Source organism: Epinephelus lanceolatus, chromosome 10 (assembly GCF_041903045.1).
Source record: "Epinephelus lanceolatus isolate andai-2023 chromosome 10, ASM4190304v1, whole genome shotgun sequence".
Lineage (NCBI taxonomy): Eukaryota > Metazoa > Chordata > Actinopteri > Perciformes > Serranidae > Epinephelus > Epinephelus lanceolatus.
In genome coordinates, this window is record NC_135743.1 from 46,807,802 (window position 1) to 46,831,048 (window position 23,247).

The following is a 23,247-nucleotide window of genomic DNA, read 5'->3' on the forward strand; positions in this document are numbered from 1 at the left end:
TGTTTGAATGCTTTCTGTAGCTGTAGGTATGGATAAGTGATGTCACAATATGCAAATTAGATGAGTGAATTTATTCCCATCAGATTCCTCGTCCTTTATTTTGAGTAAGAGACAACAAAAACAACACAAAACAAAATAAATTTACTGTGTAAATATGTTCAAAATGTTGTTTTACTGAGATGTATGAAATCCAATATGGCCGTCGCCTAGTGAAGTTACAATATGCAAATTAGATGAGTTAATTTAATGCCATGACAAACTTTGGGTCATGATGAATAGTTTTCTCATTTACAGTATGCCTTTATCTCTCACCACTTTCAAGCCACAGCCTTTTGAAATGTTGAAATGAAAATGGAATATTTTCCTCAATAAACTCTGGCACCTAAAGGGTTAAAATGGAGATTGTGCCCCTGTCATGTCTGCATGTAAGATTTAGACACACACACACCATGTTTCTGTGAGTTTGTGTGTGACAGCGGTTGCCATGGTGATGAAGTAGGTGCACCTGGCAGAAGAGCAGAGAGAGAGAGAGACAGAACACAGAGAGACCTGTTTTAGTGGAGATTTAACTCCTCGAAGAAGTTCTTCCCATTCCCAAACCGCTGGTCCAATCATCAAAATAATGTGATCGTGAGAGAGATAAAGTTATACAGAAGATCTGTTTAGCAGCAGTTGAACTGGTATGTGTGCGTCTTTAAAGCCGATACAATAAACGGTGTAGGAGGAGATTTTTTTAAGAGCACGTTTGAGGGGAAATCTTACTTTGAAAGGGCAAATAGCTCACTTCCTGTTGGATTTAGGTCATGGGTGTTAGCGTGTTATTTGTAGGTCGAACACTCCAGTTTTGGTTTGATCTTGATACGACATTCCTACGGGCTGCAGTGACCAGTTTAGTGCACCTATGTGGCGCTAGAGAGCCCATTTTGGCACTGTAGGGGTTAATAATGTGTGTGTTCTGTTTCAAATGAAGTTTCTGCTGCTGTAATCTGTCCTTTAAAGATTGTGAGACACACAGACCAGAGAACCCTGTGGCTGTGTCTGTGTGTGCAGCCGTTGTCATGGCGATTAATGACTTGCCCGCACCTGTGGCAGACACAGACACGTCAGGAAAGCAGATCACCAAAGGCTGTTTATAAAGGGATTTAACTCCTCGAACAAATGCTTCGCATACCCAAACCGTTGGTCCAAGCAAGAAAATAAAGTGATTTTGAGAGACAGCCACGTCTCGTGAACGCACGTGTCGCGTTTTATATTTCTCGAGTCAAAAATGTGGTCAGGGGAGCGAGTTTAAAATGTGTTGCACCCCAGCTGTTTCCAGAAATTTCTCCTCTGAGTTTACATGGGAGTGAATGAGAAAAAAAATCAGCGCTCCCTTCGCTTTGGAGCCACTCAGCAAAAATGTGTATGTGTGAGAGATTCCATGTCAACATATCTGTGAGCTGGACAAATTTTCCTACGTTTTGTGGTATAAATTGTGTGTTTACACTGAAAATTGTGGCCATGGCAGCGAGTTAAAGACAAAAGTTTTAGACGATTTTTAGAGCCCTCTCCACTCTAGCTCACAGCATTCCGTGCAATACACACCCATTGTAAAGTGAGAATTTCTCCACTTTTGCTCATGGTACTTTGAGAGGCACAGATGAAAAATGGTAAAAGATATGAAAAAGATGAAAACATGAGTGAATAGATGAGACCTGTGGCAACATTTGAGAGTTGGAATGGAGTCTGTAGCACAAAGTATGGAGACGCTGTAAATGCTAGAAAAAGCCCTAAGATTGGTCTCTTTCTCCCCCCTGCTGCCATTCATTTCCTATGGGACAGCTTTCGAGGATCGCCAGGACGTTTTTCTGACATCTCACCTTATGGAGGCCATAAAATCCAAACTAAGCGAGTAATGAAAAAGTTACGAATAACTTTTGATTAGAACGAGTTGATCTGTCATCTGTGCAAGTTTGAAGCCGATTGGATAAGCGGTGTATGAGAAGAAGATTTTTTAGGAAAGGCAGTTTTAAGGCAAAATCTTACTTTGAAAGGGCAAATAGCTCACTTCCTGTTGGATTTAGGTCAGGGGTGTCAGCGCGTGATTTTTAGGTCTTCATGAGACGAACACGCCACTTTTGGTTTCATGTTTCTATGACATTCCTACAGGCTGTGGCGGCCATTTTTGTGTGCCTAGGTGGCGCTAGAGAGCCCATTTTGGCACTTTAGGGGTTAATGTCATGATTTTCTAAAATTTTTCACCGGTTCTGATGTGCGTGCCAATTTTGGTGAGTTTTTGAGCATGTTTAGGGGGTCAAATTCCAGTTCAAAGAGGCGGCGGGAGAAAGAATAATAATAATAATAATAATAATAAAGAATAAACGGAGCAAAAACAATAGTGTCCTCGCCTTTGGCGAGGACTGGTCTGTAGGAATAAACGCAGCAAAAACTATAGGGAGGGTCCTCGCCTTTGGCGAGGACTGCTTTGTGAGGAGTCCACTGCTGTTGGGCCCAGTCACTAATAAACGCACGCAGCAAAAACAAGAGGGTCCTCGCCTTCCTTAGTGCCAGAGACTTTTATGTGCGTCTAGACAACATACACATGTGTATCAATTTTCATGTTCCAACTCCAAAAAAAAACCCTATGGGGAGGGGTTTTTGAAAATTTCAAGGGGGCACTATAGAGGCATTTTGTCCCTCCCATGGGCGACGCCCCTATCAGATGTAAGAGCTTCCCATTCTTGACCTGTGTATCAGTTTTCATGAGGAGATGAGGTCGCTGAAGCCATCAAATTGCCAAACGTATTTAGTGACAAGGGATCGATAGTCGCCACGCCGCCACATGGACACCATTAGACGTCGCTTCACAGCGTTCATAAGGTAGCTTCACCAACTTATTCTGCATGCATTAGAAGTTGAATGAAGTTGATGCGGTCAAGTTTGTGGCATTAGTACATGTTAAAGTAAAAACTGGTCATTTCCTGTTACCACGGGGGCGCTATGAGTAAGGTGGGATATTAACATGTCGGGGTGTTTGGGGCGGAGCCATCATCGTGTCCAGCAAGTTTGAAGCTGCTGAGATCAAGTATGTGGGTGGGAGAGCCATTCGAAATTCGATGGCAAAATTCGCCAAAATTTGTCACGCCCTAGTGGCCACGCCCCTTGACATAGCAAAAAGCTTTTAATAACTTTTGATCAGCATGTTCTCAGGATGATCTGTACCAACTTTGAAGTTGATCGGACTAAATCCCTAGGACCTAGAACTGTTTTTTTCTGTGGTTGGGCTGAAGAAAACCAAAGTCTGCAACAGCCTGGCCCTGGATGGGACCCTGTCCTCCATTATGATGGTGAAAATGACAGACCTAGAGCCCTGCTATAAGTGGGATCCCTCAAAGGACAACATCAAGGCCCCAAAGAAGGCCACACCCCAGTATAACAGCAAACACTGATTTTGAATTTACGTTTTTTTAAAGAAAGTCCTTGCCAGCAACATCCTTTTTTTCAGTGTCAAACAGGGCTGTGCAATATTCAGAATTTTAAATTTAATTTAATTCAATGAATGAATTGGAATGGAATTGAATTGGCTCCGCGTCACAGGATGTTGAATTTAATTGAATCTGAATTGGAATTACAGGAAGTGGACTTGAAATTCATTGAATTTTAAACTAATTCCACCTAGTCACACAACAAAATGTATGCTTATGCTGCCACCTCCTGGTTAAGAAAATTAACTGCGTAATTATGAAAATCTGATAAAAATGGGCAAAAAACAAATCATGGGGTGCATGGTAACATTCACACCACATATGGAGGAAACTCCATGTGATGTGAACTCTGTGACTCTCAGTCAGCCTGGCTACAGTGCTGAAAAGAAACCTGGGGTTGTTCTTATTTTCTTCTATTAATGCTGAGTAATAGTTTGCTCTGGCATTGCGGAGGCCCCTCTTATACAATACAGTATATGGGAGGACATCATATTGATGATAAGAGAGCCCATCATCTTTCATGTGCTCAATCAAAAAGAAAAAGAAAATCTTCAGAGGAATAACAAAAACATTTTTTTTCATTTTTTCCTGCACCTTGTGAAATACTAAGTTCATGTTAATTTGAGTTGAACTTGTAAATTCTACATTTTTACTCAGAGATGTAAATTTGTTTGCACTTCAGGGCCATCAAACAATGTAAATGAATTTGTTTGAATTTCAATTCTGCTTCCTCTAATTCAAATTCGAATAGTAATTCTGCTTCCTGTTTGCTACCTCAATTCAAATTCAATTCAAATTCATGAATTGCTGTCAAAGCACTTTATTTTGCAGGGCAATGCAAAGCACTTAGTTTTAAATTGCACTTTCCAGTAAAATGACAACTCATCGTATTGTTCAATACATGTTTTAATCGTATAATTCAATGTGAGGGACTGGACCACTGGGTCTAGCAACAGGATTTGTTAGAGAAATGTGGTTTCTCATTTATTTACAGTATTTGTGTGTTTTACATTGTTGTGTTTACATTGGAGTTTTCTCCTGTGTTGATAAATTAAGAAAAGTGGAAGGTCATTAAGTGTTAAACAGTGTTTAAATTTGGCTTGGTTTCTCCTAGTATTTTTAGGTCCTCAGAATTATTGATAAGTATCAATATGATCAAGTCATAATGTGATATATTTTTCAGCCATATTGCCCGGGCCTACTGTATATTTTTTGAAAGACTCTGGTGGACTCTCATTATCTTGTTATAAAATGAAAATAATAAAATTTGGTGGTTATTTCTGGTGTTTTTTCTATTTTGTTTGGCAAGTATTAGAATATTATGTGAAAGTCATTCACATCCTTAAGAGTATCAATGGTCATGGTTGCCTAGATCCCTTTGGTACCCCAATGTTGTAGGTTGTAACCCAGGCCAACTGAAAGCCAAATGGCCTAGGTCTAGGCACTCTTAGACTTGTGTAGTCTAAAAATATACCATGAAATGCTCTTTAGACTACAATAATACACAAAATATTTTATTATTCCCAAAATAATATTTTAGTTAGATCTTATATCAAAATATATTCAACCATTTCAACCATGAATTTTGCTTTAAATCCAAAATGTGTCTATAAAGTAATAGGCTATATGCCACATAGGCAAGTCCTAGTTTCTGGTTTTAGGTAGTTCAGCCACTCTGAGCTGAATGCAGGTTCACTTGTGAGGGCCCTGCAAGGCAGGGTGGCTTTGAATGAATGTAGGTATTGCCCATCTACAGAATGCTACCCCTAAACCCACCAGAATGCAGAAAATCACATCTACCACTATCCATCTCCAGCAGGCACCCCAAAAATCTGTTAGGATGTGGGGGATCAGGATCACATCTACCAAATCAGTTGACAAACAAAAATTGAATGTGTAGGCCTAAATGACAAAATTGTGGGCGGCCCTGCTGAATCTCACTCCAAGGTTTTTGTTAATTTGGCAGCCCTGTATATGTCACACTAGAGGCTGACGTTGTTGTGTTACATGTCATGCCTGTCCCACCTCTTTTGCCTCTGTGATGCTGGCATGCTGTCTAAAATCACACACTGGAGCTGCATACCACCACTGTTTGGTTTTGTGTAAAATTGCAAAGGAAGCATAAAGAAGGGAGTTTATAGCACTCTATCTGTAGGGCTCTATAGCGCTATCTCTGTGTAAAAGGGCTATGGACTGTCTATGGTCCCAGTGGCTAATAATGGTGGCTAAAAGCCAATTAAGCAAATACAGCCCTGTATTTTAACATTTAAATAACTTGTAATATTTAAATTAGCATTTTCTAAAATGTTTTTGCAGAGCTCCAGCTTGCTGCTGGGCTATCCATGACTGTAGCCTATTAACAACCGGACTAAGCTTCATTTGTGGCTTCAGCATCAGTGTGTTCAATGTTAATCGAGAAATAATAAACCAAAAGAACACATGACATAGCAGAGAAGAAATACATAAGAATTTGCAGAGAATGACAGATTTGTCACTATGTGTACATGATATCCCTGTTTACTGTCTGACTGTATTCTCAACCCACCTGATTTTATATAAAATAAACTGAATTCTGTGTTAAACATTCAGTCTCCTTGAAAGTGACTTACTGATTTATTGTATTTCTTTCATATCATATAAAGTGAATGAAAGCCTAAAGTTAATTATTTTACTCCTACTTTATATTACTGGTATTACTGAAATCTGCTGCTAAATTTGGAGTCATATTTTACTCAGTCGAACTCAGATTTCATAAATCAGCAGTTACAAAAATGTGTAAACCGTGTCTTTAAGGCAGACAGGTGCAGCATTAGCTGGGAAACATCATGTAAATTCACTTAAGTTAAAATTAAGTCAGAATTACGTTTATGTTTAATGTTGGCTGTCTGTTTATGAGCTGTCCAAAATTATAAATCTTCTTTTGAAAGGAGTAGATGTGTACTGAATGCTAGCTTAAGTTCTGTTAAATTTAAGTTTATGTTAACATAGCAAGGCAAGCTAATTGCTAATGTGCTTGATTAAAAAGAAAAACAAACAATGCTTTAAGATGGCTGTCACAGATGACAGAGGTATGATCACATTTTCCTGTCTGAAGTCTAACAGGTTATGTATACCAGTCATGTATTCCACGCTTTACTTCCCAATCACTTAGCTACCATTAGCTTAGTGTTACCAAAAACACTAGAAAACACTAGTGCTATGTCTCAAATTGTGTACTTCTATACTTAAACTTAATATTTTGAGTGCATAAGTGCGTTCACACTGTGAAGTATGGAAAAATGCAGTGCACTATGAGTACCCCAATGGTGCACTCAAAACGGTCAAGGAGTTGAGTGTGGAACTATGGACACTTATCGCCCTCAATGGTCGCCATCTTTGCTACTTAGCCGAAGGGGAGGGACCACTTTTCAAACTGGAAATGGCGGCTGAGGATTGTGCGACCGTGAACGTTGCTGCATTGTACAAATATACATGTGTGTTTTGCGCTAAGCACCCCTATACTGTTGTCGGATATAAGCCAGCAGTATGTTTACTGGTGTAATTTACTAGTCTGTAATGATTTGGTACCACGAACGATAATGCAAATGCTGATGCTAGTTTGCTAACCAGCTAACAGCTGCGGTCGTCATTTCCAGTAAGTGCACAACGGCAGTGTTTGGTTTGAGACAACACTACCCTGCCGAAATTCGCACACTACTCCAATAAGTACATAGTGCACATAGTATACTACATGGAAGTGTACTAACGAAGTACGCCATCTGAGACACAGCACAGTTCTGGTTCAGCCCCAGAAGTCAGGCCCATAATTCACGCAAGGTATCATGGGAGTTAGGAATAAGGTGGATAAACATAGATAATGAAAAGCTAAACTGTTGTCAGATGATAACCGATGGGTTCCGAGACTGTTTCTTGACCAGTATGTTCTACCTCTCTACATGGAGTGTTAACCTGACGCTCAAACATAATTAATACAAGAGTTCTAAAGCTCAACTCGAGCCTGATGGGTTAGGGTTAGGGTAAAGCCCTGCAGGCCAGACCAGGTTTGGGTTGAAAATGTGTGCACATTTGCCAGGTCGGGTAGGGCTCGGGTTGTGGGTAAGAAAAAATGTGTGGATAATTAAATTAAAACATACATACAAACATACATTATAGATATTATATATATAGATTAAGTAAGGGTTAATGCCCTTCGAGGTGTCCATCATCAGGAATTAATGGACGACGCAGAGGCGTGAACGGTTGCTTCCACAAAGTCCATTCATTCCTGATAATGGACACCTCGAAGGGCATTAACCCGCTTATACCATGGTCTGGGTGAATACTCAATTCTGATTGGCTGCAGGGTGTCCGTTAAAAGGTGTTATAGACAGCTAAAAAGACGTTCCGGTCAAATTGCCTGATGACAGGTTCTAAATTATTGCGCTGGCTCAACTGCTAGTTTGTAATCATAGCAACGGAGAGCAGAGGCAACGGATTACAACAGGCATCGTGAGTGATTTTATCGTTTCATTTGGTGAATTTGATCATTTTGATGACTGGGATGCAGAAGAGAGGATAGAGAATGAAAAGGGAGAAACGGCACAAGGAGGTGACACTGGAAGAATTAAATAATTTAGAAGATGAGAAGGATGAGCCCAACACCAAGAAGACAACGAAATGGGCAGTTCACATGCCACTATGATGGACATACCCATATCACTTTCAAATTTCAGTATTAATGGTAATGTAGCATTTTAAATAGGAAACAATTGTTAATTTGTTAATGTGTTTATATGATTTATATGCTTATGAATTATTTGTTGCAATTAAAAACGACCAATGAATTGGTCTTCATAGCTTAGCGCCACTAAAGGGTGTAAGCTTCTTGTGAAGATTGATGCACTGTTAATCTTGCAGTCAAGTATTTTATACCTATAATGCGTGGTTGTGACCGTCACCCACCCTCCCTGGAGACTAGCCTAACAGCCTTTATTGGAAAAACTTCCTAATATGAGTCAGAGAGGGCCATGATACACCAAACTGTGTCAAGGGGAAAGTAAGGAAACAAGCAAGGGGGAGGGGGCAGGTGCTTAAGTCCTGAGTTATATAGTGACAGTGCATGCGGAGAAGAAGGAGGAAAAACAAACAAATAAACAAACAAACAAAAAAAAAAAACAAAAAACAGGAGAAACAGGCAGTGTAGCTGATGTATTGTGGCCTTGAGGTGGTTGTGCTCCATGCAGATTATCAAAAATAAACATATACATGTCTACTATACTGCACTGAAAAACAAAAACAAAAGAGAAGTCTATACTGAACACCAAAAATGTGAGAGTCTTGGTGGAGGGGGAAAGCCCGATTGCAGAGAAGAGTTGCCAGCGCGGTGTGGTAGGTTAATTCCTGATCATGGACACCTTGTCAGGCATTAACCCTTACTTAACGGACACCCTGCACTCACTCAGAATTGAGTATTCACCCAGACCATGGTATAATTGATATTATCTTCAGTTTATTTCACTGTAGCCACAGTAGCTACCTCTCCTTCTCAGCAGGCAAGGAGAAAAACAAAGGGAGCAGCCAGGCTGCATGCCAGGCCGGAGCAGGGAGCCTCTCTGGTGGGGAAATACAGCGTGGAGAGCTGGTCCATTTTCCGCTGGAGACCTGTGCGGATCACTGGCCACATAGCCAGTGTGTTCTAAGCTGATTAGTGCTTCTTTTATTTTTATTTTTTTTTTTCATTTTATTGAGAACTCTAATCAGTACTATTCTGACTACAAAAGGAAATCAGAACACTTTTGATACTAACATCTTGTCGCGTTGCCTACAGATGCTGCATACATATGCGGATATTGGTTTATAGAGACAACGTTCACAGGTTTGAATTTTTTCAAAGTTGATGTTAATACAACACTCATATCCTATATGTTCTTTGAAAGAGTTCTGGGGAGAGCTAAGAAATTCTATGAGCAGACACAAGTCCAGTCTACAGAAAAACCACAGAGCACTGAATATAAATTGACTGTTAACTCAACTGGTGCTATACAAAACATTCCTATTTACAGAGTGTAAATCATCAAAGGTTGTTGAATTATAGAACAATATATAGACAAAATGAGCGCAAACTGATGCGGAATCTCTGATGGGGGGCAGGAGTTTCTTTCACTCTCCCCAGGCTCAATATCTCTGTTACATCCTGTTTCCACATATTTTCTTCACGTCCTTAGGGTACAGTTTGTTGTGCAGTCAATAACCTCTGCCTTCTCTGTACAATATATTCACCAACAAATATCAAAATGTGTGATGCTATAAAAGCATTTTCTTGCATATACAAACAGTAAAGAACTATTTCCATGTTTCCTATATACTCTGTAGTCCACAAACTGACAAGATTGGGTAGGCTCCTACATCGTTGTCCTACGCGTTCACTTCCAGACGCAGACGTGCAAAGGATGGTCCTGAGGCTGAAGCTGTTCTCTGCAGGTCAGTGTTTCTGCTCCCCAAAATGTCCTTGAAGGCATCACAGCCTGCTGTACTGTCACTTCATTATGAGTGCCCCAGAAATGAGCCCTAACACCCAGAAATTAGTTAGCATTTCAGCACTCCCGGTTCCCTTGTGTCAAAGTCAATGTTTTTTTTGAATGGTTTTTTTGTTAGATGTCTGAAATAAGGTCTGTGGTTAACACAAGCTGAAGCGACTTTCACATTTGTTCTATGACTCAAAATATGCTATAAGCTTTTATGTGTTTTAAAAAAGACTATTGCTAACATGGCTGAATGAGACTACAGACCGTCATCATCACGTCATTACAGCCTTGTTGTGGTAGTGACACTTTAGTTGTGCCACTGCAGTGTAGATCGTTTATAGCCTAATGTTAGCTCTTTACTTCTGGCAGTTGCATTTTGGTTATCATAAAAGCAGTGTTCATCTGTGCAGATTATCTTGTTGAACAAAACATGTAAGTGTCATAAAAGGCATGGAATAAGTCAAAACTATTGAACATTTTGGAAAAGTCATGAAATTTTTCTGTGTATAATTAAATTGTTAAAATAACCTGTGAATAACCATCCACATTATGTAGCATAACAGCAAATTCAGCTGTAGCTGTTGATGTTACGTAGTTCTAAAATATTTTTATGTGTACAAAAATTTTGTTTAACATCATGTACATTTCCTTATTTTCTCCCTGTTTTTGAGTCACCCTTCATTTATGCCATCTAGCTGAAACTATATTTGAAGCGGATATGTTAAAAAAAGCAAATGGGGCAAGAAAAAAAATCTTTATTATGGGTCCTTGAAAAGTCACGGAAAAGGCTGGAAATTTTGCCCAACAAAATGTATGGGGATACATAGCTTATTTTCTGCAATAATCCCAAATCCAATGGAAAACTCCCATTGGCTTTTTGACAAGGGAACCATGGTGACGTTAATTTATGTGTTGGCCTACAGAAAAACAGCACCCTCTGAGCACTCTATGGATGGTGTCAGTCTGAGTCACTTTCCTCCTCCCCCACCGCTGTATGTGTATGGGCGTCCTCTTTGTCACTGTCTTTGTCCCAGTCTTTCATGGTGGCTCCCATCATGAAGTCATCTGTGAGGACGCTCCAGGCGGGATTCTCCTCTGCTGCTGCAGCCTACACACACACACACACACACACACACACACTCAGTGCCAGCTTCTAGCTCTGCTTCACGTCTCATCAATGCTTTCATGAGGCAACAGTGACACCATGAGAGCACTGAGTGAAATCACAGTTTGTTGGAAGGAGACATGAAAAGGTGATGTATTAACTCATTCTGCAAAATAAAACAGCAACATTTGTTTTCTTTCTCACTGGTTTGGTGCACAACATAATTGAACACAGGATGCATTATAAGTTAGACCGCAGTTACACAGTGAAACAGCAGCAAAGGCCCAGAGCGGAGACTATTTAAGAAATCAAGCCCTATTGTTTTTGTGCTGGTTTATTTTTTCTTTATCTTTTCAGGGTTTCCCACACTCATTTATTTGTGGTGGGCCACCACGATTAAACATCCACCACCATATTCTGATTTTCTATTTTTGGAGCTGGACTGTTCATTAAGTGCACCGTAAGAATATATTTATCATTTGATTATAATTTGCCCTACACAGGGACGGATTGGGACACAAATTCAGCCCGGGACATTCAGGCGCACCGGCCCCCACACTGGCTCACACACCGGCCGTTTCTACCTACAATCCTCTATATACTTATACACACTACACAAACGCTGTCCTCAGAATCAACTGCATAAGAAAATCAGCAGTTATTGTTTAATTCCAGACTACAAAATAAATGCAATAATGAATTAGCCACAAATGGCTATGTGCTTATATTCAACTTAAAATAAGAGCACATGACTCTATCCTAATGTATCTAATTTTATGCACAATATAATTGTCTGCTGTGCACTGTCCAGCCCTGCTCTTGTATAACATAAGCCCAATTTATATCTCCATGGCTCACAGCCATGAACTAAGGAGGTATAAATGGGCAATGGGCCCTATAGTCAACGTTTAGTCAACTTATTGCAACAACAAAAAAAATCCCACTTAATACTACTAAAAAGGTTTTCCTCTGGCTAAAATGTAATGCATAGTAGGCTATGCCTTCACATTGCACCTGCCATATTTCTGGTCTCATCCTCCTCATCACGACTGGGGTTAGTCTGTCCCTCAGCTTCATTGTCCTTGGGACTGGGAGCACCACCTAACCTTAATCGCATGCATCCACAGGAAAAAAGCAAGCATATATTTTCTTTTAGTCCAGGTTTAAATTATACTGACTTAATGCAATACCTAGTAGGCTAGCTGGCCTCTTGAACCGGACACCTAGAAGAAATACGCAATTTGCCAAAGCCAACCTTGCACATTACAAACTCACTAACGTTAGCTAATGTTAATATAATGTTAAGACAGTGCTGTCCCAAAATTTACGGAAATGATTCCTCGGTCTTTAAATTTAATACCATGTCCTTCAGTAACAGAGGTTTCCGGTACCGACTTTAACCTCTCTTGAATTGATCATCTTGTCGATAGCGCCATAGGCTTGCTGCGAACAACACTCGACTCTGTAGGACTTCTTAAAAAGAATTTAACAAAGCAAAGAAAGTTCTCTCCTTGGTATAACTCCCAAACCCGTAAGTTAAAACAAATATCGCGAAAATCTGAATGGAATTGGCAATTGACCAAACTGGAAGAATCTAGTCTAATCTGGGCAGACAGTCTTAATACGTATAAGAGGGGCCTCCGCAATGCCAGAGCAAACTATTACTCATCTTTTAATAGAAGAAAATAAGAACAACCCCAGGTTTCTTTTCAGCACTGTAGCCAGGCTGACTGAGAGTCACAGCTCTATGGAGCCTTGTATTCCTTTAGCCCTTAGCAGCAAGTTTTTTCCACGCAACCCTTTCTTGTTTTACCGGCTTTATCCATGTTTTTTGCATAACGGTCAAACTAGCCTGGTCTGCCATGAGTAATGACTGATGACTGCGGCCGAGCCAATCAGATTTCAAGAAAAATGAGGGCCTCTTTCGTATTCAAAGAGGTCGCTCTTATCTCCACCTTCAAGCATCAAAACATAAGATTGACACGTACGTTCCCTATGAACATCTCACAGCAAACAAACAACATGGGAGGGACGCGCATTGCAGTACTGACAGCTGGCAACTAGCTTGACATTCACTCGTCTTTTTTAACCCCTATCTTTCTTTGACCACTGGGTCGGCCCCACTGGCCCACACCAGACCACTTGGTAACCGGCCCATCGGGATTCGTCCTGAACGTCTCGATGGCCAATCTGCCATTGGCTCTACAGATGGAGCAGCAGAACAGCAGGTGCAGTGAATGAGAAACTTAACCATTTGACACAGTAGATCATGCCATTTTTTGGTCTTTTTGCTTGTATTTATTTATATTGACATGTTGCATCTTGCATCTTGCATTTTTTGGTCCTCTTATTACCATAACTCTACCTTCGTTTTGTCTGGCTTATGTTTGGTAGGACTGTTTGGCTCTCTGTTGTTACATTGCCTTCTGGGTATCCCATTTGTGAGAATCCCTCAATTGTCACTTCCGGCGTTGCACTGCGGCAACGAGTGCCTGCAGTGCGTCTGAAATGTTTGTTTATAGTTCGTCTCTGCATTTTTCTCGTCACACAAACCCTGACCTACACATCGTTATCGTGTGGTCTGTGCTAAGTAAGGGGCGATCTAACAGAAGACGAGCAAGATAACAACGGTGCTTTTGTTCATCTTCTTGGCAATCTCCCTGTTGCTGCCGACTGCCATTCATTCACTGAATCTAGGAGGCTACGCACCAGGCAAGACCGCCGCCACAACAAATGGGATTGGGCAACTAAGAGACTTGCACAGCTGCAATTTCCCAGTCGATCTGCCTGAGGAGTGTAAAAGGAAAACTAAAACATCGAGGAGGAAAAGAGGCCGGCGCGGAGGAGTAGAGTACGCGCATGGGGGACCAAGCCACCTCTACCTACAGTCATTTTGGCCAACATCCGGAATTTGGACAAGTGTTTCTCACTGTTGTATATATTCATCCCCGCTCCAGGGTCGCGGCGAATAGGATATACGATACAGTGGCTAAACTAGAAAACATCGCCACTGATACGCCAAAGTTTATTCTTGGAGATTTCAATGGGTGCTCCATTAAAAGCGTACTGCCCAACTACCATCAATATGTCAAGTGCCCGACAAGGAGGGAGAATACACTTGACCTATGTTTTGGAAACATGAAACACGCTTACAAGGGCTACCCAAAACTACCGCTCGGGGACTCGGACCACAACGTAATCCAGCTCGCCCCACAGTATTAGAAGCTCAAGTCCAGCAAACTGGATATAACGACAATCAAAAAATGGAGTGATGAGTCTGTTGAATGCCTTAAAGGCTGTTTTGACTATACTATGTGGGACACTTTCTTAGACCCCAGTGAGAAATTAAGTTCAGTGGTGACTGACTACATTCGGTTATTTGTGGACTGCGTAATTCCAGATAAAACCTTTAAGGTATTTCAAATGACAAACCTTGGGTCAATAAAGAATTAAAATTAGCACTGAAAAGGAAAAAGAGGGCTTTTGAACAGGTGGACATGTTTAAAATGAAAGCTATTTAAAAGAGTAAGACAGATAAATGATTAAACAGAAATACAAACGAAAATGAGGGGAAATGATTTCAAGCATGCAAGGCAGACGATGTATACAATGATAGGAAAGGAAGAGAAGAAGAAACATAAGTACAAATGGGGATGATCAATCCTTTGCAAATGATTAAATTAAATGTATTTTATGCAAGATTTGATACAACAGACTTCTCCTTAGAGCGTAATGTCATTAGACAGAAACTACAACATGGCACTCCCCCAATTGTAACAGCTGATGAGGTGCGTAGAATTTTTAATAAAATTGACTCCAAAAAAGCAGCTGGCCCTGATCAAATAAGAGGAAGGGTTCTGAAGGAGTGTAGCGAACAACTGAGCCCTATTTTTGGGCAGCTTTTTCAAAAGTCCCTAGACACACACTACATTCCTAAGGCCTAGAAATCCTCACTTATAGTACCAGTGCCAAAAGTGGCAAAACCATCTGTTTTAAATGATTATTGTCCAGTAGCCCTTACATCAATTATAATGAAGAGTCTAGAGAGGATTGTTCTGAAACATGTTCTGAGTGATGTGCAATTTAATATTGACCCCTTACAATTCACCTGTTGAAATAAGCGGAGCACAGATGACGCCCCACTGTACATGCTCCATAATGTCTACTACCACTTGGACAAGCCTAAACGATATGCTCAGGTTCCATTTATAGATTTTTCCTCCGCGTTTAACACTATCAGGCCCAACATTATGATGGAAAGACTGTTGCATTTAGGTGTAAATGCAAACATGATCAGATGGGTCCTTCCATACTGAGAGAGCGCAGTGTGTTAGGGTAGAGACAGAGCTTCATTTAGCTCTATCCTCCCCTATTATAACTAATACTGGAGCCAAACAGGGGAGCATAATCTCACCAGTATTATTTACCCTCTACACAAACAAGTGCAAAAGCAACACACCTGAGAATGTCACAATCAAATTTGCTGATGATACAGCAATAGTGGGATTAATACTGGATAATGATGAGACCCACTATAGGGCCTGGGCAGACCAGTTTGCAGAATGGTGTAGGTCCAGCTGTCTTCTTTTAAACACAAAGAAGACAAAGGAAATTAAAGCTGCCATGAGCGATGAACGGGCCCTCGCACCTTCACGCAGCTCGGGGGTGCTGGCAGGACGCAGGCTAACGCATCAGTTGTGATGTTCCTATACATGAAATATAGACCACAGCATGTGAATGTCAAGTAAATCAAAAAATAAGTGTCTGAAAAGATGTACTTCCTGTCACCCCTAGGTGGCGCTGTACTCGTCACTAAATACTGACATACAGACCTGTTCAGGGTGGGACTGCCATCCATCCTGTGAAGTCTGGGGAAGATTGGACCATGAATGCTGGAGTTACAAACCACTTCCTGTTTTTGGCGACACATGGAAGTTAAATGCCTTGCCACGGTCACACAGTTTCATGAAATCTCAAGCTTCAAATAAGGTTTCTTCTTCAAGATCTTTGGGGTGGGACAGACCAAGGTTTGAAGTCGATCGGATAAAATCTGTAGGACAAGTTCGATAATTAACAAGACCAGGAAACTGCCAAAAATGCACAAAAGTGGCACAAGTAAATTCAAAATGGCGGACTTCCTGTTGGGTTTGGAGCATGGTTCCAGGAGGCTTTTTTGTAGGTCCTAGAGTGTTACAGAGGCCTACCAAGTTTCATACAAGCAGGTCAAATCAGCTTCTGGGGCTGCTTAATTAAAATTTTCTAGGGGGTGCTGTTGAGCCATCTTGGCACATTAAAGCACAAAAATCACATCGGACAACACAAATTGGGAACTCTGATGTGTGTGCCATGATTGTTGAGTTTCCAAGCATCCCTTGTCCCTTCAAAACAACATTGTGTTTGATGGCGAAAAATGCGGTGCCAAGGTGACAGCGTCTGATGAAAACTCAAGAGCTTCATTTTTGAGCATCATCAAGGTGTTAGGACTTTTATCAGCAAATTTGAGGTGGGTCTGATTAAGCTGCTAGAAGAAGTACATCATAGAATGAACAAAGTAACTTTCTGTTGCAAGTAGGCGGCGCTATGACGGTGATTCAAAATTTCTCCGTACATGTGTTCAGGGCGGGACTGTCATCAATCCTGTGAAGTTTTGGGAAGATTGGACCATGTATGCTGGAGTTATAAACTACTTCCTGTTTAGTGGCGAGACCCCTAACTTTGACACGATCCCACGGACACACGCATTGACGAAAACTCAAGCTTTTGACAACTTTTCATCTTCAAGGTCTTGGGATGGGACAGACCAAGGTTTGAAATCGATCGGATGAAATCTCTAGGATTAGTTCGTTCATTTAGGACTCCTGGAAATGGCAAAAATGCACCAAAATTGCACAATAAATTCAAAATGGCCAACTTCCTGTTGGGTTTAGAGCATGCCTCCAAGAGGCTTTTTTGTACGTCTCTGAGCTTTACATAAGCCTGCCAAGTTTCATACATGTAGGTTAAACTAGCTTCAGGGGCTGTTTCCTCAAACTTTTGTAGGGGGCGCTACTGAGCTATTTTTTGGAACCGGCGCACAAGACCCTTAAAATATCAAATTTTTCACCAGTTCTGAGATGTGTGCAAAGTTTCATAAGTTTTCGGGTATGTTAAGCCTCCCAAAAAGGCAATTCATTTGGAGAAATAATAATAATTAAAGCTGCAAGCAGCGATGAACGGGCCCTCGCACCTTCACGCAACTCGGGGGGGCTGGCAGGACATCTTCTGACGTGTCAATTCATTTCTGTCAAAGTTAGACATCGCATGCAGGAGTGACTTTGCATATCTTTGATACAGTGCTGGAATGACATATTTCACATTTTGTATCACTTCCTCTTTCCACTAGAGGGAGTTGGAGAGCACAGTAATTATACATCATGTTTTTGTACATCAAATATACACCACAGCATTTAACTTTCAGATAAATCAAAAGATAAGTGTTTGAGACCTACTTCCTGTCACCACTAGGTAACGCTATGAGTATCAGGAAATATGGCCATATAAATGTTTTCAGGGCAGAACTAATATGAATCATCTGAAGTTTGATGGAGATCAGAACATTTACGGCAACAATATAGCAATTTCCTGTTTCATGGTGAGACCTCAAAATTAAACCCTCTGCAGCATGTATTGACACTAATGATATGTCATGTTTGTGTACATCAAATACACACCACAGCACTGAAATTTCAGGTTAATCCAAAGGTAAGTGTCTGGTAAGAAGTACTTCCTTTCACCACTAGGTGGCGCTATGACTATCACAGAATATTGTCATATAAATGTGTTCAGGGTGGGACAAATATGAATCATGTCAAGTTTGGTGAACAACGGACCATTTACTCCAAATTTATAGCAATTTCCTGTTTCATGGCGAGACATCAAAATTAATCCCTCTGCAGCACACGTAGACACTAATGATATGTCATGTTTGTGAACATCAAATATAGACCACAGCATTGAAATTTCAGGTTAATCCAAAGATAAGTGTCTGATAAGAAGTACTTCCTTTCGACACTAGGTGGCGCTATGATTATCAGGCAATATGGTAATGAAAATGTGTTCAGGGCAGGACTAATATGAATCATGTGAAGTTTGGTGGAGATTGGACCATTTATGCCAGAGCTACAGCAATTTCATTTTTCATGGCGAGACCTCAAGATTCAACGCTCGGCAGCGGGCGTGCCATTCAACATTGGGCAAATCCTGTGATAACTTTTGGTCACAACGTAGTCACGCTTACGTACACCAAGTTTGGAGCCAATCTGATTAAATCTGTAGGACAAGTTCGTTAATTTACAAGCCCTGGAAATGGGCAAAAACGCACAAAAGTGGCACAAGTAAATTCAAAATGGCGGACTTCCTGTTGGGTTTGGAGCATGGCTCCAAGAGACTTTTTTGTACGTAATAGAGTGTTACAGGTGCCTACCAAGTTTCATACATGCAGGTCAAAGCAGCTTTGGGGGCTGCTTAATTGAAATATTCTAGGGGGCACTGTTGAGCCATCTTGGTGCATCAAAGCACAAAAATCACATCAGACAACAGGACTTGTGACCTGTGATGTGTATGCCACGTTTGGTGAGTTTTCAAGCATCCCTTGTCCCTGCAAAACAACATTGTGTTTGATGGCGAACAAGGCGGCGCCACGGTGACAGAGTTTGATGAAAACTAAAAAGCTTCATTTTTAAGCATCATCAAGATCGAAGGACTTAGACCGGCAAGTTTGAGGTGGGTCTGATTAACCTGCTAGAAGCGGGCCATCAAAGAATACAGAAAGTAGCTTTCTGTTGCCAGAAGGTGGCGCCATGGCGGTGATTCAAAATTCCTCTGTAAATGTGTTCAGGGCTGGACTGTCATCATATGTGTGATGTTTTGGCAAGATATTCCCAAGTTACAGCAACGTTTATCATCACGGCGAAACATCAAAGTTCGCCGCCAGGCCGTGGCCACGCCCTTCGACGAAAACTCACAGTTTCCACAATAAAGCATCATCAACGTCTTATGACTTTTTTCAGCAAGTTTGAAGTGGATCTGGTCAAGTCTGTAGGAGATGTACATTAAAGTCTAAAACATGACATTTCCCATTGCCAGTAGGGGGCGCTATGTTTATCTCTAATTATTGACATGTAGATGTGTTCAGGGCGGGACTGTCATCAATCCTGTGAAGTTTGGCCAAAATTGGACCATGTATGCTGGAGTTATAAACTACTTCCTGTTTAGTGGCGAGACCCCTAACTTTGACGCCATCCCACGGTCACACGCATTGACGAAAACTCAAGCTTTTGATAACTTTTCATCTTCAAGGTCTTGGGATGGGACAGACCAAGGTCTGAAGTCAATCGGATGAAATCTCTAGGACTAGTTCGTTCATTTATGACCCCTGGAAATGGCCAAAAATGCACCAAAATTGAACAGTAAATTCAAAATGGCTAAAAATGACTTAATTCCAGGCCTGTAACACCACCAATTTGTTCCACTGATTTCATAAGCTAAGTTATTTTTGCTGTTTGCACTGTTTTGCCACTGCCTCTGTGCCAAAAAGTTTGAATAAATGTTGAATCTGTTCTCACATTTCAGACTTGTTTGATTGGTGTCACTCGCAACAGTTTTGCAGTACAGATGTACTACTTAAACTTAATTGGTATAGTTTAGTAGCCTTTAGTATTATTTTAGGGCTCAGACTGAGTGTGGTGATAGATTTATAGTCAAATAGATAAGGCTGAATTGTTGTTGTTTTTTTGTGGTCACTTGTTATCGCAATAAATACCAGAAATTATTGTGATAAATTTTTTAGTCCATATCGCCCATGCCTAGTCCTCGCACTGCTAAGTGCTCGGGCCCTAATAATAAAAAATCCTTGCATTTCAATAGGGTCCTTGCACCGCTAGGTGCTCGGGCCTTAATAAATCCTTGTATTTCAATAGGGTCCTCGCACCACTAGGTGCTCAGGCCCTAATAATAATAAACAGCGCAACTTCAATAGGGTCCTACGGATGACTTGCAGTCATCGCTCGGACCCTAATAATAATAAACAGCGCAATTTCATTAGGGTCCTACACGGATGACTTGCAGTCGTCGCTCGGGCCCAATAATAAACAGCGCGATTTCAATAGGGTCCTACGCGGACGACTTGCAGTCATCGCTCAGGCCCTGATAAACAGTGCGATTTCAATAGGGTCCTATGGACAACTTGCAGTCATCGTTCGGACCCTAATAATAATAATGAACAGCGCGATTTCAATACGGTCCTACGGACGACTTGCAGTCGTCGCTCGGACCCTAATAAACAGCACGATTTCAATAGGGTCCTCCAGGGATGACTTGCAGTCATCGCTCGGGCCCTAAGAATGATTCCTTCACATTTTGGCCGTGATGCCCCAATAAATTTGTATTTATCAAAGGCCAAAGTGGCCTTGCCCTAAAAATGACTTAATTCCAGGCCTGTAACACCACCAATTTGTTCCACTGATTTCATAAGCTAAGTTATTTTTGCTGTTTGCACTGTTTTGCATCTGCCTCTGTGCCAAAAAGTTTGAATAAATGCTGAATCTATTCTCACATTTCAGACTTGTTTGATTGGTGTGATTGACCCTAATAATAATAAACAGCGCGATTTCATTAGGGTCCTACATGGACGACTTGCAGTCGTCGCTCAGGCCCAGTAATAAACAGCGCAATTTCAATAGGGTCCTACGCAGACGACTTGCAGTCGTCGCTCAGGCCCTGATAAACAGTGCAATTTCAATAGGGTCCTACGGACAACTTGCAGTCATCGTTCGGACACTAATAATAATAATAATAAACAGTGCGATTTCAATACGGTCCTACGGACGACTTGCAGTCATCGCTCGGACCCTAATAAACAGTGCGATTTCAATAGGGTCCTCGGGGGACAACTTGCAGTCATCGCTCGGGCCCTAATAATGATTCCTTCACATTTTGGCCGTGATGCCCCAATAAATTTGTATAATAATAATGATTCCTTCCACGTTTCAATAGGGCCTTCGCCCGGCCTTTGGTCAGTGCTTGGGCCCTAATAATTCCTTCAATTCCAATAGGGCCTTAGGTCGTTGCTCGGGCCCTAATAATAATTGACTTTAGAACTGGGAGCTACACCCACCAGCATGTTATTAACGGAGAAAATATTGAGGTTGTGGCTGATTATAAATACTTAGGAACAATAATTGACGACAAGTTGAAATGGACCTGTAATACTGACACTATCTATAAAAAGGGGCTGCAGAGACTGTATTTTATGCGGAAGCTAAGACAATTTAGAGTGGATAGAGACATGATGTCACTTTTCTATCACTCCTTTGTCGAGAGCATTTTATTTTTCTGTTCTGTTGTCTGGTATTTTTCATCGTCAGTAATAAACGAAAATAAATTATACAGGATAGTTAACATGGCCAGCAAGACTGCTGGTCAACCACTAAATAGCATGGCCATGACTGGTGAAATGAAGGTGGTCAAGAAAGGACAAGCTATTAGTGAAGATATGTCACACCCCCTACACCAGGCATACGAGTTGTTGCCATCAGACAGGAGGTTCAGGCTGTCTTCTTTCAAAACAAGTAGAGCCTGCAGGTCATTCATTCCTACCAGTATAGCACTGTTGAACAAGAATTTGAATGTAAATGGATCATACAATACTGCACTTTAATAGCACTCTGCACTTTCTCTCTCTCTCAACTAAATGTCACAATATGCACAACTGCACTTCACCATTCTACTTATGATATGTAGAGGGGTCTGTGTCGTTTGTCCTGGTCTTGGGGGAGAAGGTGGGTTGGGGGGTGAAAACTGTTGTCTATCCTGTCTTGTCTAGTAGTAAGCTGTCTTTCTTTTGTCTAGTATCTGTATCAGATGTACTGTATGGCGCAGAACAAGTTTCCGTAAGGACAAATAAATAAATATCTATCTATTTCTGCTTTTAATTTGCTTGTCAAAGCAACATGTAAACTCAGTTTTTAAAGGTGCTATATTAATAAGGTTATTATTGTTATTACTATCATTTTAAATTATCCATCCCATGACTCAAAACTCCATAAACTGTGGCTGAGGGGTTAAAAAAAGCCCTGCAATGACTTCCGAATTAAGAGGGGAGACGCAGACTGATACAAGGACACAGTCAAAAAAGGAAAAAGAAAAGTTGCCTCCATACCCTGTCGTCATCTACCACCATACATAATTCCTGTTTCCACCGAGCAGTACGGTACGGTACAGTTCACAGTTCACTTTTAATAATGAGTGGATCCTAAAGCATTTACATATATTAATTTCAGCTGGGTTATGTGAACTGCATATACTCTAATCCCCACTTAGAAAAAAAAAAAAACAGCATTGAGAAGCATCATTCCTGTGGGCTCTGGCAACACTAAACCCCGGAGCTTGCCTTAGAGGGACTAAATTTTCTGTGGATCGGACCAAGATTATCCAAATCTGGTTTATATCTAATTGTGTTTTTAAGATATAATGTGGTGAAGGAATGAGTCTTAAAAACCCAGAAATAAGTTATAAAACCTAGAAATAAACAGACCTAAGACCTGAAACCTTCAGGATGTGTTGACGTAAGTACCTGAAACATACCCTGAGAGGTTCATTCAAATCGACTGAAACAAAACTGAACAAAAATCAGATAATAAATCTTAAGTTGTTTCTCCTATCATTACAAAATAATGGCCTAATGAAGTGCCCTCCCGGGTTTATAATAGTGCACCTCATATCCTTAAATTTTTGTGGAAACAGCTAAGAATAGTTTGAGAGAAACAAATTATCCCAAGAGCATGGCGTAGGGCAGGGGATGTCCTCATTCCTAAGGAGAAGGAGTCTGTGGACCTTAGGCAATTATGGATGATTTCTCTCTTTAATGTAGAGGGGAAGATTTTCTTTAGTGCAGTAGTGCAGAGACTAGCTAGCTACTTAGAAAGGACTAGCTTAATAGATACTATGGTGCAGAAGGCAGTAATACCAGGTTTTGCAGGGTGTTTAGAGCATACTAGCGTAATCTGGCACCAGATTCAGGCAGTGAAGATTAAAAAAAGGGACCTGCATGTAATATTTTTAGATCTTGCAAATGCGTTTGGTTCAGTGCCACATAGCCTCATTTGGAGTGCGTTTGACTACTTCAAAGTGCCACAGG

At 40.9% G+C, this 23,247-nt stretch overlaps 1 protein-coding gene across 2 annotated transcripts in view; it reads right to left on the reverse strand.

Moving 5' to 3' along the window:
• Window positions 1-9,157: 9,157 nt before the first annotated feature.
• The window catches only part of rrp15 (ribosomal RNA processing 15 homolog), a 68,483-nt gene continuing 54,393 nt past the window's right edge, over window positions 9,158-23,247 (reverse strand). For both annotated transcript variants that reach the window (XM_033638810.2, XM_033638811.2), the window contains exon 5: window positions 9,158-11,075. In XM_033638810.2, coding sequence (XP_033494701.1) covers window positions 10,926-11,075 — 150 coding nt within the window. In that variant the 3' untranslated portion in view covers window positions 9,158-10,925. The remainder of the gene's footprint in view (window positions 11,076-23,247) is intronic.